Genomic DNA, 15,353 nt, shown 5'->3' with positions numbered 1-15,353 from the left:
TCTGTATTTTGAGTGGAAATGTTAGGGGGTCGTCTTATACGCCCAGTCGTCTTATACGCCGGCAAATACGGTATGTATTTAAATGCCATTTAACAAAGAAAAATCAACCAAAAAAATGAGTTTGTATGTCACCTCTGACACACGTCATAGGTTTGCCATCACTGCTCTATGAGGTTCAACGCGCCCTTTTATAACCACAGCTAGCTTTCAGAGTGATTTTGAAAATTAAATCAGATAAAGTCTGTAAAGCAACTGGCCTATCATAGGCACTCAATTACTGGTAATTTCAATTGTATTTTCATGTATGATTGCTCTGGTCTCCTTCCAAATTCAAGTAATTCTGAAACTCTTAAATGATGCTGAACTGGGGAGTCTTCAACTTTGGCATGTGATATTGGTTAGAGTCTCTTTTATACTATACTAGAGGTCCAGTGCACAAAATTTGTGCATTCAGGCAGGGGTCCCTTAGCCCGGCCTGCGCCCTCTCACAGTCCAGGAGCCCTTGGGGGATGTGCGACTGGGGAGTGGGCCTGCACCATCAGTGGGACATCCTTAGTTTTGCCGTGAAGATGGGAGAGGCTCCCACCACCGCTGCTGCTCTCGCCAGCCGTCAGACTGGCTTGCGGCTGAGCAGTTCTCCCCCTGTGGGAGCACACTGACCACCATGGGGCAGCTCCTGCATTGAGTATCTGCCCCCTGGTGGTCAGTGTGCATCATAGCAACTGGTCATTCCACCTTTCATTCAATTTGCATATTAGCCTTTTGTCATATAGGACACTGCCATCCTAATGTTGGGAGGTCCAAATGGGGCCCCATGGTCATTGAAGTGGGGATTATGGTTTCCCTATTTGTACCTAGAACTTGAGCATAAAACCCATAACCTCTATTTTCATTTCATTTGGCCAGTATTTTAATTTCATTTTGTTTATTTTTTAATATACTTCATTTTGTAGAGCAGTTTTAGGTGCACAGCGAAACTGAGGAGAAAGTAGAGAATTCCCCAAACCACTGGCCCCAAAACAAACATCCCCCACCAGCATTGTAGTTTTGTCAGTGCAGATCACAAACTGTGCCTATTTTCTAAGAAAGAGACAATACAATTCAAAATCAGAGATATAAATAAGTGTTAGGTGGCTTTGACTTCAAGTGTGTCTATTTATGAGCGCATTATAATTCCTTTTATTCTTCCAATTAATTTGTGAACTGATTGGCCCCTTCCTAAGGCTTCTGCATATTGCCTGGAGGTGATCTTCATCCCCTGTAAACACTTCCCTGGGTACTTTGTGCATTTAACCCTGACACAGGAGCCCTCAGAAGCCATGCATTCTTTCAGCAAATCACTAAGCACACTAAGTGTGTCCTGGGTAGTAAGAGACAGTACGAAGGATGACGAGAAATTCACAGCCCTGCTCCAGAGCTTACATTCTGATGTGAGAATTGATCTTATTCTATTATCAAAATAACTTGTATTGCAAAGCCTGTTGGGGGAACTGATGGGCTAGAAACTTTGGGGGTGACCCTCTTGGTACTTACCCACTGAGCTATTTTTTAACAAGTATTAGTTGTTGTCTTTCAATAGCATAGAGACAAGGATAATGTAATGCAGATGATCTTCAAATGCTGCTGATTCTGGAGATGGCCATTTATGTTGAGCTGTGTGCTTTTTCTTCCCCTTTCAACCGCGCAGGCTTTGGGAGCGGGATGGCCTACCTGCCGGCCGTGGTCATGGTGGGCAGATACTTTCAGAAAAGGCGCGCCCTTGCCCAGGGCCTCAGCACCACGGGGACCGGCTTTGGCACCTTCCTCATGACGGTCTTGCTGAAGTACCTGTGCGCGGAGTATGGGTGGCGGAACGCGATGTTCATCCAAGGCGCCGTCTCCTTAAACCTGTGTGTTTGCGGGGCGCTCATGAGGCCCCTCTCTCCTGGGAAGGAGGGAAAGGACCCAGCAGGGAAAGATCCGCAAGTCCCCCCTGCCCACTCCACGGAATCGGTTAAGTCCAGTGGACAGCTGGGCAGGGCAGACGAAAAGGAGGGCAGTCCCGGGCGCGAGGAGACTCTGGGTGACCTTGCAGACCAGGCGTGCCCCGAGGAGGCCGGGCACAGGAAGAACATGTGCGCCTTTCGGATGCTGAAGATGGTGAGCCAGGTGACCCTCAGGGTCAGGAAGGGCTTCCAGGAATGGTACTCCGGCTATTTTGGGGCAGCCTCACTCTTTACTAATAGGGTGTTTGTAGCCTTTATTTTCTGGGCTCTGTTTGCATACAGCAGCTTTGTCATCCCTTTCATTCACCTCCCAGAAATAGTCAATTTGTATAATTTATCCGAGCAAAACGACGTTTTCCCTCTGACGTCAATTATAGCAATAGTTCATATCTTTGGAAAAGTGATCCTGGGCATCGTGGCAGACTTGCCCTGCATCAGCGTCTGGAATGTCTTCCTGATGGCCAACTTCACCCTTGTGCTCAGTATTTTCCTTCTGCCACTGATGCACACATATGCCAGCCTGGCGGTCATCTGCGCTCTGATAGGCTTTTCCAGCGGTTACTTCTCCCTGATGCCCGTAGTGACTGAAGACTTGGTGGGGATTGAGCACCTGGCCAATGCCTATGGCATTATCATCTGTGCTAACGGCATCTCTGCATTGCTGGGACCACCGTTTGCAGGTAATTGCACAAGGTTTTTTTTATTTCATTTTACTTTTATTTTTTTACTGATTTCGGAGAGGAAGGTAGAGGGAGAGAGAGAAACAGCAACGATGAGAGAGAATCATTGATTAGCTGCCTCCTGCATGCCCCCTACTGGTGATCGAGCCCAAAACCCAGGCATGTGCCCTGATGGGGAATGGAACCCAGACCTCCTGGTTCATAGGTCGACTCAACCACCGAGCCACTCTGGTCAGGCAACCATACAAGGTTTTAAAGCTTAAGAGTGCATGTAGATTGTTAGGTTGTGTTCTCATTGATGTTATGAAGTCCAAGGTAAATGAGAAGGAAGTTTCCATTTGTGTACATGCCTCTTACTCCTTTTCATTCCTGCCTCCAAATTTCTCACTTATACATTTCAGCAAGGTAAAGGTCATTCTTTCATGTAGAATGCACATGAACTTTTGATCCTTATCTACAAAGTAAGCTGCCAGTGGTCAAGTGGATAGACAATAGGATAGTGCAGAGCCCCACCAGGACTGAAGGGGGCAGCCTCTCCCCAGCTCCAGCTGATTTCTGTCACCAAGCGATACGGAGAACTATTGTCTGATCTTCTATTGTTGGGGGGAAGAAGGGGGAGGTCTCCCAAGAAAAACTAAGACTAGGGACACTTAGGTGACATTTCCAGATTTTCAAAAGATTGTAAATCCAACAGAACACATCTATGGGCTGGATCTAGCCCTGTAGTAATTTTCTATTGCTGCTGGAATAAATTGCCTTGAACGTAGTGGCTTCAAACAGTACAGATTTATGATCTTACAGTTGTAGAGGTCAGGCTAAATTGGATCACAATGGGTTAAAATCAAGGTGTCAGCAGATCTAAGGAGGAATCTGTTTCCTTGCCTTATACAGCTTCTGGAGGCTGCCTGCTTTTTTGGCCCCTGGTCCCTTCTTCCAACCTCTAAGCCAGCAGCACAACATCTTCTCATCTCTCTCTGATGCTGACTCTCCTGCCTCCTTCTTTTACTTATGAAGACACCTATGGTTACACGGGGTCCACCAGATCATCCAGGATAATCCCCCACCTCAAAGCCTTTAACATAATTGCATCAGCAGAATCCCCTTTGTCACGTAAGGTAACATTCACAGGTTCCAGGGATTGAGACTTGGGCATTTGGGGAGAGTTGGAGCATTCTGCTTACCTCAGGTTTAGTTGCCAGACATCTAACGTAAGTTCTCTCACATGTATTCACCTCAGTTCTACAGAAAGTTTGCTTTTTGCAACAGGCATACCAGAAGTCCTATGCCAGGCCAAGTACCTCTCTGCAGCCTCTTATGGGGAGGGTTTACACTTTGTGGAAAGGCACATAAGGGTTGGGAAGGTAGACTCAATCCCCAAGAGGCCAGGTACTGGGGAAAGATGACTGGGTCTACTCTGTGTCTAAGGATTGAAGTCAGGGACTGAGGCCAGATGTCTGGAGATGGCCATCACGGTGACCAGGCCAAGGCTGTCGGCAACTATCATAGCTGCCAGAGGTTGTGAGCAGTGTTATAAACTAACCCGGTAGAGCCTCAACTGTTCACATGTCCCTGCTCACATCCTCTGCAGGAATACCTCTTCGCAGTGGATAGGGAACCCATGGGTACCGGACAAAACCTTCCCCATCCCTTCTTTCCCCCTCTTTGTACATATCCTACAGTTATTGCCTGTCCTAGGAACCCACTGGTGGAAGGCTTATGGTGACACACCCATATTTAAGTCCCCATCAGAATTTGAAGTTTAAGAAGTCATGAATTTTGGCTGCATGGCTAATAGCACTGGCAACTGGGTGACTAAGGTTAAGGCCCAAGAATCACGTTAGGAAATTTGAAGGCTATCTACAGGGTCTCCTGGGTCAGGCTGCTCCTCTTCTCTGCCTATGCACAGACGCAGACACAGTATTTCTAGGTGACAAACTATTGTCAGCTGAATAGTCTGAACTTGCTCATTGATCTCATTGTACCGAATTCTCTATCAATTAGGGAAGCCTTTGGCCATAAGAGAACACCCTGCCGATGGTAGCTTAAACAGAGATTTAATTGTGTCATGTAACCAGAAATCTAGAGTCCTGGGACTAGATGATAGTGGGACTAAATGATATGGCTCCACCACAACATTCTCATTTAAATATGAAGGAGAGAGGAAGGAAAGACTCAATTCCAGCAGACTTCTACTTATATCTAATTGGCCAGAACTGTGTCACACAGCTAGTCTAAGCTTCTAGGGAGACTGAGAATTGGAGTAGTTTCTTTTCAGCCTTTGTACAAGAAAAAGGAAAAGAGAAAAGAATTGGGATTGGGTGTTGGATCAGTCAACCAATGGTACTTTCCAGAGATGTTAAACTGAAATATCCATTAAGGGTACAGGGATTTGTGGTTCTCCTACCCTCTTGTTGGAGGTCCTTCGTATATAGTGTATGTGGAAATGGAATCTGTCATTGATGGTCCTTTGCATGATCCACAGGAACTTTCTGCTTCCAATGGTCAGTCTGGGATTATTTTTATATTGACCAGCAGATTTCAAGAGCAGCATCACAACACAGCTGTGAGGTGCTGCATAAGTAATTCATGATCACCGTCAATTAAAGCACCAAAATTTGCCAGATTGGTTTCCTTGTCCTATTCCTATGACCATGTCCTCACACATTTGAATTCTAGTGCACTTTCTTGAGTGAAAGAAAAAGGAATTGCCACTAGAAGACAGGCAGAGTCCCCTGGTCGGGGTGGCTAAATTGGTTGGAGTGTTGTCCCATACACCAGAGGTGGTGTATTTGAGCACATACCCAGGTTAGGGATTCACTCCCAGTTGGGGTAGGTACAGGAGGCAACCGATCGATATTTCTCTCTCTCTCTCTAATCAATAAAGATTAAATTAAAATCTTTAAAAAGGCTTCATATATTATTAAAAAATGAAAAAGAAGCCAGGGAGTTAGTTATACCCAGTCTTTAGTCATCAGGCGTTATCTCTACCCGCTTCAAGGTTCCTCCCTAGAAGTGGACTCTAGATGAATGCGACTCACCACGATGGTAGAAACCGTGTATTAATGGTTCAGAACCTTCTATGAAGGTGTGTCACATGCTGCTATGGAGACTCTAAAATCACTGCTATGATGTGCATCTCTAGGCCCGCAGCCTAAAGAGGACTTTGCTTCTTTTTGTTTGTTTCTTCTCCTTCCACCGAACCCATGCACTAAGGAACGCTGAACACATCACTGGCTAACCACATTGTGTCTAAGTCATTGACTTTCCTGGCCAAGCAGCCAACCCTGCAGTGAGATGCAAGCCCAGCCTTTATGCATTGTAGTTCAGAAGTGACTGACAATATGAGCGACTCAATAACATTAAAATCTTGCTAGAAGTTTCAGGTGGGCTAGAAATTACTTAGCTGGATTTGCTACAAGGTAAATTACTGTTCACATCACCTTTTAAAAATGGGTTTGGAAATGAATGTGTTTTTCGTTTTGCAAAGCAGTTTCAACTGGCATCAAAAATTCTGGTACAATTTAGTAGCAATCACACATTTCCATTAAGGAGAAGAATGTACAATCAAAGACATTGAACAGATATTTTCACCATGTCACTTAGCCGCATGAATTTCTTGGTCTAATTCATTTATGATATTGCTGGGCATTCAGTTCTTCTCCTTTAAAGATGTAATAATAACAGATACTTTTCTAAATTTTTCCAGTGTAAAATGTAGCAAAACTCGGCCAACAGATTTGACTGACCAAGAAGCTACACATATTTCCTCCAATTGCTTGAAATATAACACCTAATAACAATTTGCAATGTTTTCCACCAAAAGCTGGGAAAACATTTAATAAGTAAGAAAAACAGCTGTCATTCATCATTTGACAAACTCAGATGAAAAGGAAATGTAATTTTATAGGGAACCAGATTTTACTTTGAAGCTGTTGATTTGAATTGATGGTTGGATCCAAAGTTGCCAAGGATCCCAGGCTGCAAACCAAGGAACCAGGATTAGACCTGTAGGTAGAGATGGTTAAGGACAGCTTGTCTGAAACCCCTGGTTTCTGAAGAGTTTTGTCCACATGTGCTGGGTCAAAGCACGTACGTGGTCAAGTACAACATCTCCTGACTTGCTTTACATCTGACTCAGAACTGAGTTGAGTGCAAACTAGAGGTGCCAAAGAAAGATAAAAGGATCCAGAGTCATTTAAAAAGAAATCTTAAAGGTAGATTGGAGAAACTTATGGGATTAATCGAACATAAAATTGGGGACTATTCCTCCAATTTGTATTGTTGTTTGGTGAAGTTGGGTGTACTTTTAAAAAAAGTAACTTTTAAATACTGGGGTCCCGGATTGCAAGAGGGCACAGGCCAGGCCAAGGGACCCTAGCGGTGCATAATCAGGACTGGGGAGGGATGCAGGAAGCTGGTCAGCCAGAGAGGGACCACGGGAGGGCTCCAGGGCATGGCTGGCCCATCTCACTCAGTCCCAATTGGGCCAGACCCCAGCAGCAAGCTAACCTACCAGTTGGAACGTCTGCCCCGTGGTGGTCAGTGCATATCGTAGTGAGCAGTTGAGTGGCCTTAGTATATATCATTAGCATATTATGTTTTGATTGGTTGAACGGCTGACTGGTCGACCAGACACTTAGCATATTAGGCTTTTATTATATAGGATACTTAGCAGACGTTTTCTGTAGTCTGCAGAGACAAGAGGGGGCCTGGTGTGGTGGGAAGGAGGTGTGAGGATGTTCCAAGGGAGATGGTGTTTATTATTATACCCTCTAGAAGGGGAAATAAATAGTCCATCTACAGAGGAGGAGCCAAGATAAATGTGTTTGAAACTTCAAAATATTTAGTATGGCTTGTGCTCGTGGTCAGCTCAGGGCAGTAAGGGAGAGCAGTGGGAAGAACACATCAAAGAGCCTTGGAACTTAGATTAACCACTCACCCAAAAAGTAAATCATCTGAACTAAAAACAAATTAATTTTCCAGCCAGTTAGGATTTTGTCCTATTTTGAGGTCTGTGCTAAGCAGCAATGGTATTTCAGCAACTCCTTGCAGCTATCAGTGTTTGTTGTTTAGAGCCATCATTTTCTGCTCTGTTAGTTGATCATATGAAAAGTGAAGATTTAACTATTAAAATTACAAGGTCATCTTTCCTCTGGGATGAGTGGAGTATGAGAACCTCATTTACAGTTATTGATGTTTTTAAATGGTCGCTTATGGATAGTCCCATTGTGTGTATACTCCACTTACATGTACAGACTTCTCTGCATTATCTGCAAAGGACTCATTCATTGGTCATGATTCACAGTGGTCCATGGTGGCCAAGTGGTGACACTGAGCAGAAGTTTTTGTTTGTTTGTTAGTTTTGTTTTGTTCATATGTCAGTGCGCCTTTCTGATTTAGTTCTGAGGCAGAGTCATTATTTTCGGATTATATGTCTAATCTTTTCTGTTCCTCTTGTCTCAAATTGGAGATTAAGACGATAGAGCATTTTACAAAGCCACGTGGAAAGAGTCTGATATTTTATTTTATTTTTTAATCAAATGACAAACTCAAAACTTGGTTAACTTTTAAAGTATATCCAGAATTCATAGCTTTGGGGTGGTTAAAAATTTTAATTTTTAATGCTGTTAGTGTTTGTTTTTCTTTATGACTACCATGACTGATCCAAGCACATCCACAGTGCACTAGATACAGTAAACAACATGATATGGAGAGTTACCAGGAAGTCGGAGGTGCTGGCTCCTCCTTTAACAGTTACTTTTGTGTAGTTATTTGTTGGTGGGAGAAGGTTAAGTTGCATATGTGCATTCATTTGACAGTAATATATTTTTTTAAAACATATTTTGAAATGTGGCCATGAAATGCTGTGTTTGGTCATTAAATTACTTATATTTTTTTGATGCCTTTGCTAATTAATGCACTTGAAATGGAAAAGGCAAATGCTTATGCTTACATTTTTACCATAAATAAAATTTTTGTGTGTGGCTTAATCCTCTGTTTGCATTGTTGGCTATGTGGGGACCATGGCATGTGACTGACTCTTAGAATTAATCACTGAAGGGAAAGAAACATATTATAGTTTCTGAGACTTTTTTTCATGTTTAACATCTCTAAAATCAGAATGCATTTTACGAAGTCCTACAAAACATTGAGTCATATTTTAATTGACAAGGATATGTCTTTCTTATTGATACATAAGGTAGCAATAATGTAATTCATGGTATCTTAGAATCAATGAAATACTGTAGTATTTTATAGAGTGACCAGTAAAATTATTATCTGAAAGTATTAGATTACAATATTAGAGTATTATTTAAAAGGAACTGATAAAATTGGCATTTAAGGCTATCTATTTGGCAACTTAAATTTTCGTAAGTATAAAGTTTTATAGCTGTAAATATGAATTTTGTAGAACCTGGGAAATGTAATTCTTTCTGAAATGGATGTTTACCCTCATATACTTCAGAATGACAGAAAGCCCAACTGACTTCTTGTAAGCCTCTTGATATACACTAGAAATTTCTTCAAAACTGTTTTTGAAGATTTTGGGAAAGATTTGTATTTATATTTGTAAAAAACCAAAATCATTAGATTCATTTTTTCATTGCTGGCTTTGTGCCTGCCTGAGAATTACCCTGAGGGCTATGAGCAGAAGAATTCTCCAGCATGGGTTCTGTAGGCTACTGTTACAGTGCCTTTAAAAGTGTCCCCAGGGCTTAGAAGATAAATGCACTCATCCCCAGGTAGTGAGGACTTTGGTTCACACAGCCCAGACTTAAAAAGGGCTAGAGGAAAAGTTTTAGGCATTAAATGACATACACATATATTATAGACATATTTATAGTCACAATTAGTGCTTGCTTTGTGTTGTTGACTTTAATTTAGCAACTATATTCACTGAATATATTCTTTTTTGTTTTGTAGGGTGGATCTACGACATCACACAAAAATATGATTTTTCCTTCTATATATGTGGTTTACTTTACCTGGTAGGAATCCTCTTTTTACTCATTCAACCATGTATTCAGATTATAGAACAATCCAGAAAGAAATGCATGGGTGGCACACAGGTGTAGTGTCACGTGATGTTTCATGTGAGATTTCCTTGTGGTTCTCACGCCTACCTCGCCTGGTCGCTGTGAGGAGCCAATGACATATCGTGGGAAAACGCTTTTGTATGGTCACTGGCACTGTCATTTGTAAATGCCATCGTCATTGCTTCATGTAAGAGCAGCACTGCCTTCTTCCACTTGGGGAGAAGCGATGAGTGGTATTAAGGACTTCACGCGTTGTAGGGGTGACAATGTCCTTCAAAGACAGCCTATTAGTAATTGGTAGAAATGCCCTCATAAAAACCGTTTTCTCTCGCCATCCACTGGGACTAGGGTTTTAGATACAGCTTTTTAAAACAGAGACAAGGAATAAAAGCTTTTCAGCCCAACTACTGGCAGACCTCATTATATTGCGCTTCACTTTATTGCTTTTCACAGATATTGTGTGTTTTACAAATCGAAGGCAAGACCCTCCACCAGCAAAAGGGTTGCAACTTGCTTTATTGTGACTCTCACTTTGCTGCAGTGGTCTGGAACCAAACCCGCAATATCTCTGAGGTCTGCCTGCACTGTGTAAAGTGACAATAAAATATCTAAATGCTTCTGGGAAGCTCACAGATAAATGGGTTTTAAGCACAAGAATATGACTAGGTTTCAGAAATTCATTGTTACAGGAAGCCATTGATCTCTCACTGTAAAATAAATACAGGCTGTAATTTCAAAGGTAATACATATAGTACAATTAAAGAAAAAAATGTCTATTTTTATGAAAGAATTCTGCAGCTTGGGAGTACAATTTCTCAATCTTCCTCCAAGAAAAGCATTTGCCATCAGTCCTAATCCAGTAAGATCCAGTTATACATGGAATCTTAAGACAAAACCTAAATAACAATTTCCTTAGTGAAAGTTGTATTTGTGCTCACAACTTCTGAATCAAGGGCTATGATTCAAGCACTTTAGTTCATATCATCCTCCTCTTTGTTTATGAGCACTATCTGGGGCCTATAAAAAAAATTTTCTGAGTTCTCGTGCTCGGTAAATAAAATAGAGAACTAATTGCGGGTTGATATGAAGTTGGTGATTAAATTATTTGTAAAATGTGTTACAAATCCAGAATATAAGACTCTGAGGTTGTGAGGGTAATAAACGCTTTGGTGTGGGTGTCTGTGCACCAGACCTTGGAGTAGTGGTAGCAAACAGCCCCTCTCCAGTGGCTGAGCTATACACAGTTTAAAAACAGTCTCCTGAACTATTTCCTACAGAAGATAACTGTGATCCATGACATCAAATTCTCTTCTTTTATCTGAGAGCTCTATTTTTCTAAGCCAAAGATTTTTCAGATTGCAGAATGTTCTTCCCAGAGTCATTTTGAAATTTCTGGCTGCCTTACTTGTTTACACATATTTTAGAACTGTTTAAATTTCTACTCACAATTTGCTCATCACACACAAAAATCCTCTAACATCATTGCCCAGTGTCTTGGGTCAAATTTATCTACAGTAAGTACAGACCATTCTCAGTTATCCTTGGTAATTAGAGGCAGGAATGATACTAATAATTAGAAACACGGAATGCTACCCCCTGCCTAATTTGGCTAGCGGTTTCAGTGTCTTACTCTATGAAACACTTCAGAGCTGTTGACATGTAATTGCATAGAGATAAGTTTCCTCTTTGTTTCATCTTCATTATTTTCTGCCCTGATGCCTAGTGGGAGGGGTTGCACAGTGAGAGGGGCCCCGAAAATAACAGTAATAATAAAAGGCAGCTAATGAAAAGGAGAAACAAGAGCATGGCTAGTATACCTCCAATGATTCGAGAATTGCCTGTAAATTAGTTTAGTTAATAAATGGCATGGCACACTCCATTTTGTTCAACACAATGACCTATTTAGTACCATTACAGCTTTGGCTGCTGTTAACAAACTCAGCTCTCTATTTTGATAAATGTAATATGAAATGCTGAGGCAATGCTCTCTCTCTCTTTCTCTCTCTCTCTCTCTCTCTCTCTCTCTCTCTTTACATCTATATATGACAAAATTAGGATGGTTAGATGGAAAAACATGTGTTTTAAAACTGACCACAGAACTTCATTACTTTCATGTTCTGACAACACAAAATTAACAAGAGGCAGTGTTGAAGGTTTTGAATGGTGCTCTAGCCAATGCATTTTGATGCTCACACTGCTGGTTATGCAATCATAAATATCAACTTTTATCCAATGACCCGGCTTCAGTATCATGTCTAAGTTAAACCTGCTCACCTTCAGTTTGTGCCGTTGTTGACTGACCGTTTTTACAGAAGTGGTGGTTTCTACCACACAGAAGTTCTCATTTTACAAAAATAGGGTAAAATCTCCCTGCAATATTCACGTTGACAACAGAATAATAGAGAATGCTATAAAGAATTATAGCACATGTATTATTTCCTGTTTAAAATGTTATTATTTACAGTTCTTTGAAGATATTATAAAAGGTTAATTGTGTATTTGTGCTTCGTAGTTTTCCCCTCATGTATCCAAGTAATTTTAATTTATGTACAACTAAATAAATGTTGTCCTGTTTAAAGATGGTCAGTGAGTTTTTGTATAAAATCTCTAATTTTTTTACCTTAAAAGGAAAACTCCTAAAGTGTAACTGATGACTATCTGTTTGGTTTTTTTCCCCCTTGGAAGTTTTTATTAGGTGTGGTCATAAAACCACCTGGAGAGAATCACCCAGGGTGTCCAAAGTGCCAAGTCCAGCTATTAAATTTAAAATGCACACACCTCTTAATCTAAAGAATGCAGTTCTAAAATATTTTCCTACACATGGACAAAGACAGATGAACAGAATTTTTTTTATTATTTATTGTTTGTTATATGAAAAACTGTAAACATTTTCATTGTCCATCATTAGGGAACTGTTAAATAAAGTATGGTACTTAGGCAAATATTGTTCTAAAGATATATCCATATATAAAATAGAAAAATAATATCCAAGATAGACTGCCAAAAGAAAAAAGCAAGATAATGTACTCGCAATTGTACTTTGTCAACAACAAAAGAAAGTTACTCACAGGGCCTCTATATGTATGGAACATTTCTGGAAGGAGACACAAGAAAACATGAATAGTGATTGGCTCTGGTGAGCAAAGTTTAGGGACTTGGGCAGGTCTGACTTTTTTCCTTATGCACATAATGCTCTTTCGATTTAAAACTTGTAGCCAATATTATTTTAAATGCAGATTCTTGAGGCTACTTAAAACCTAGTAAATTGGAATCTTAGGGGATGGGGCCAATAAATCTGCCTTTTAAATAAGCTTATCAGTCAATTCTTATGTGCACTAAGATTGGAGATACATCATCAACATATTTACTATAAAACATTCCAATCAATTTCAAATACTTGTCCTGACTCTCATCGATTATTTGCTTACATACAACATCTTGGCCAATTACTATATTCAGAGCACTCATAGTGTATAATATTTTTATTCTACTACATCTTTCTGCTTCCATGGTAGTTTTTCAATCAGCAAATGTAAATCGGGTTTCCATAAGAACAAGGCAGGCTGATGCCTGTGCCTATGTCTAGCGAGCATGCAGAAGTAAGCTGCTGTTGCACAGAACTACAAGTGACAAAGTGATAACTAAGCTAAGGGAAAGTTGGTAACCTGTTCAGATGAAACTGTAATTAATAATATAACAGAATACATAGGGGTTCAGTAAGATGACTGAAGAACTATCATCAGTGTGTCTACTTTTCAACTGAAATCAGACTACCAAGGCTAGACTAGGAGTCTCAAACTCATGAGTCTCAGATCCCTTTTGTATTCCTAAAGCACAATGAAGATCCAAAGATATGTTGTTTTTGTAGACTGTACTTTATTGATATTTACCATATTAGAAAGTGGAACAGAAAATGTTTCAATATTTATGTATTAACTTTAAAATAATAATAATGAGCCTACTGTGTTAATATAAATCCATGTTTATGAAAAGTAACCATGTTTTCCCCAAAGATATTTAGTAAGAATAGTAGTATTGTTTTACATTTTTACAAATTTCTTTAATCTCTGGCATAATAAAAGACAACTAGATTCTTATTTCTTCTGCATTCATTCTGTTGTAATGTGTAGTTTTGACTGACATATATGAAGAAAATTCAGCCCATACTTGTATGTAGTTGGAAAGGGGTAGGATATTTAAGTCCTTCCAAATAATTGTGTGTGTGTTTTCAACAAGTATTTCTTAAAGGTTACTTGCAGTGTGGAATCCAATATAATATCAGTGAACTTTTTGTAAAATGTTACATTAAAATCTATTGCTCTGTCTCACACTTTGAATAGATCTTTACCTATTTGTGATTTTGTAACATAATGCTTAAGTCATTGGAAAATATTGGTTCACTGAGTTCTTAGATCTTCCAAATGTTTTTGTATTTCATACAATATTTTAAAACATCACTTGATTTTTGTGTGATTCCATTTATATGAAACTAGAGGCTTGGTGCACAAAATTCATGCACAGAGGTGGGGGGTTCCTCAGCCTGGCCTGCACCCTCTCACAATCCAGGACCTCTTGGGGGATCTCCGACTGCCAATTTAGTCCGGATCCTGGGAGGGATTGGGCCTAAACTAGCAGTCAGACATCTTCTTTCAATCCCTCTTGCCTGCCTGCCTGCCTGATCACCCTTAACTGCTCACCTGCCTGCCTGATCACCCCAACCACCTCTGCCTCGGCCCCCACCACCGCAGCTTCGTCCGGAAGGACATCTGGTCTAATTAGCGTATTACACTTTTATTATTATAGATGTTCAGAATAGACAAATTCATAGAGAAATTATATTAGTGGTTGTCAGAGGCCAAGAGGAGACAGAAATGGGGAGTGATTGCTAATGGGCATGGGGTATCTTTTGGGGGTGATGAAAATGTTCTGGAACTAGATAATGGTGATGATTGCACCAATTTGTGAATATATCTAAACCACTTTAAAAGGGTAAATTGTATGGTATGTGAATTATTTCTCAATTATTTCTCATGGAGGGTGATATACATTTTCCAAAATTCTAATTTCCTTTTGAAAGCTTAAATATTACCATTGGCAACAAGTACTGCAGTTATTTTCCTTGAAGTGACAGCCTCCTTTTCAGTAACATGTCTGCCAAACAAACAAACATGGCATTTCATGAAAAAAGCAGTTCAGGGTGCACCTCAGGTACACGAGTGCTTATCATCAAGACCATTGGGCTTGGATTAGAAGCAGATGAGCTATGTGCATATGTACTCCCCGTTTGCCACAAGGAATATTAAAAAGATGTGGATTCAGGTAAAGACTGAATAGAATGCTGTGATTTTTACTGTTTCACCAGGACATCTTTAAGTAAATCTTGACATTATTTGACTGCAAGCACATGGCAGTGAAAAACATGACCTCCAGAACATGTTGCCACTGCTCACCAGGGTTTGACCCATGGTTGCTTTTGCAACCATGAGAATGAATAATGGTATTCAGTATGTTGACTGTTCCAAGCATTCACGTGAGAGGAGTTTTGATTAGTTGGTGTGATAATGAATACAACAAAACGATGAATCCAAACACATCTACTGATTTGTCTGTTTGGAAGATAAAAGTAAAGATCTGCAGATATTAACTCAGCC

The 15,353-nt window shown here is 40.4% G+C and overlaps 1 protein-coding gene across 2 annotated transcripts in view; it reads left to right on the top strand.

Moving 5' to 3' along the window:
- SLC16A14 (solute carrier family 16 member 14) overlaps nucleotides 1–12,284 on the top strand; it is a 24,115-nt gene extending 11,831 nt beyond the window's left edge. For both annotated transcript variants that reach the window (XM_006760406.2, XM_015561851.1), the window contains 2 exons: nucleotides 1,688–2,665; nucleotides 9,590–12,284. In XM_006760406.2, the coding sequence (XP_006760469.1) occupies nucleotides 1,688–2,665; nucleotides 9,590–9,741 (1,130 nt within the window). In that variant the 3' untranslated portion in view covers nucleotides 9,742–12,284. The remainder of the gene's footprint in view (nucleotides 1–1,687; nucleotides 2,666–9,589) is intronic.
- The last annotated feature ends 3,069 nt before the right edge of the window (nucleotides 12,285–15,353 follow it).

The sequence above is a fragment of the Myotis davidii genome, unplaced genomic scaffold (genome assembly GCF_000327345.1).
Source record: "Myotis davidii unplaced genomic scaffold, ASM32734v1 scaffold370, whole genome shotgun sequence".
Lineage (NCBI taxonomy): Eukaryota > Metazoa > Chordata > Mammalia > Chiroptera > Vespertilionidae > Myotis > Myotis davidii.
The sequence above is the reverse complement of the archived record's forward strand: the minus strand, read 5'-3'. Positions and strand labels throughout refer to the sequence as shown.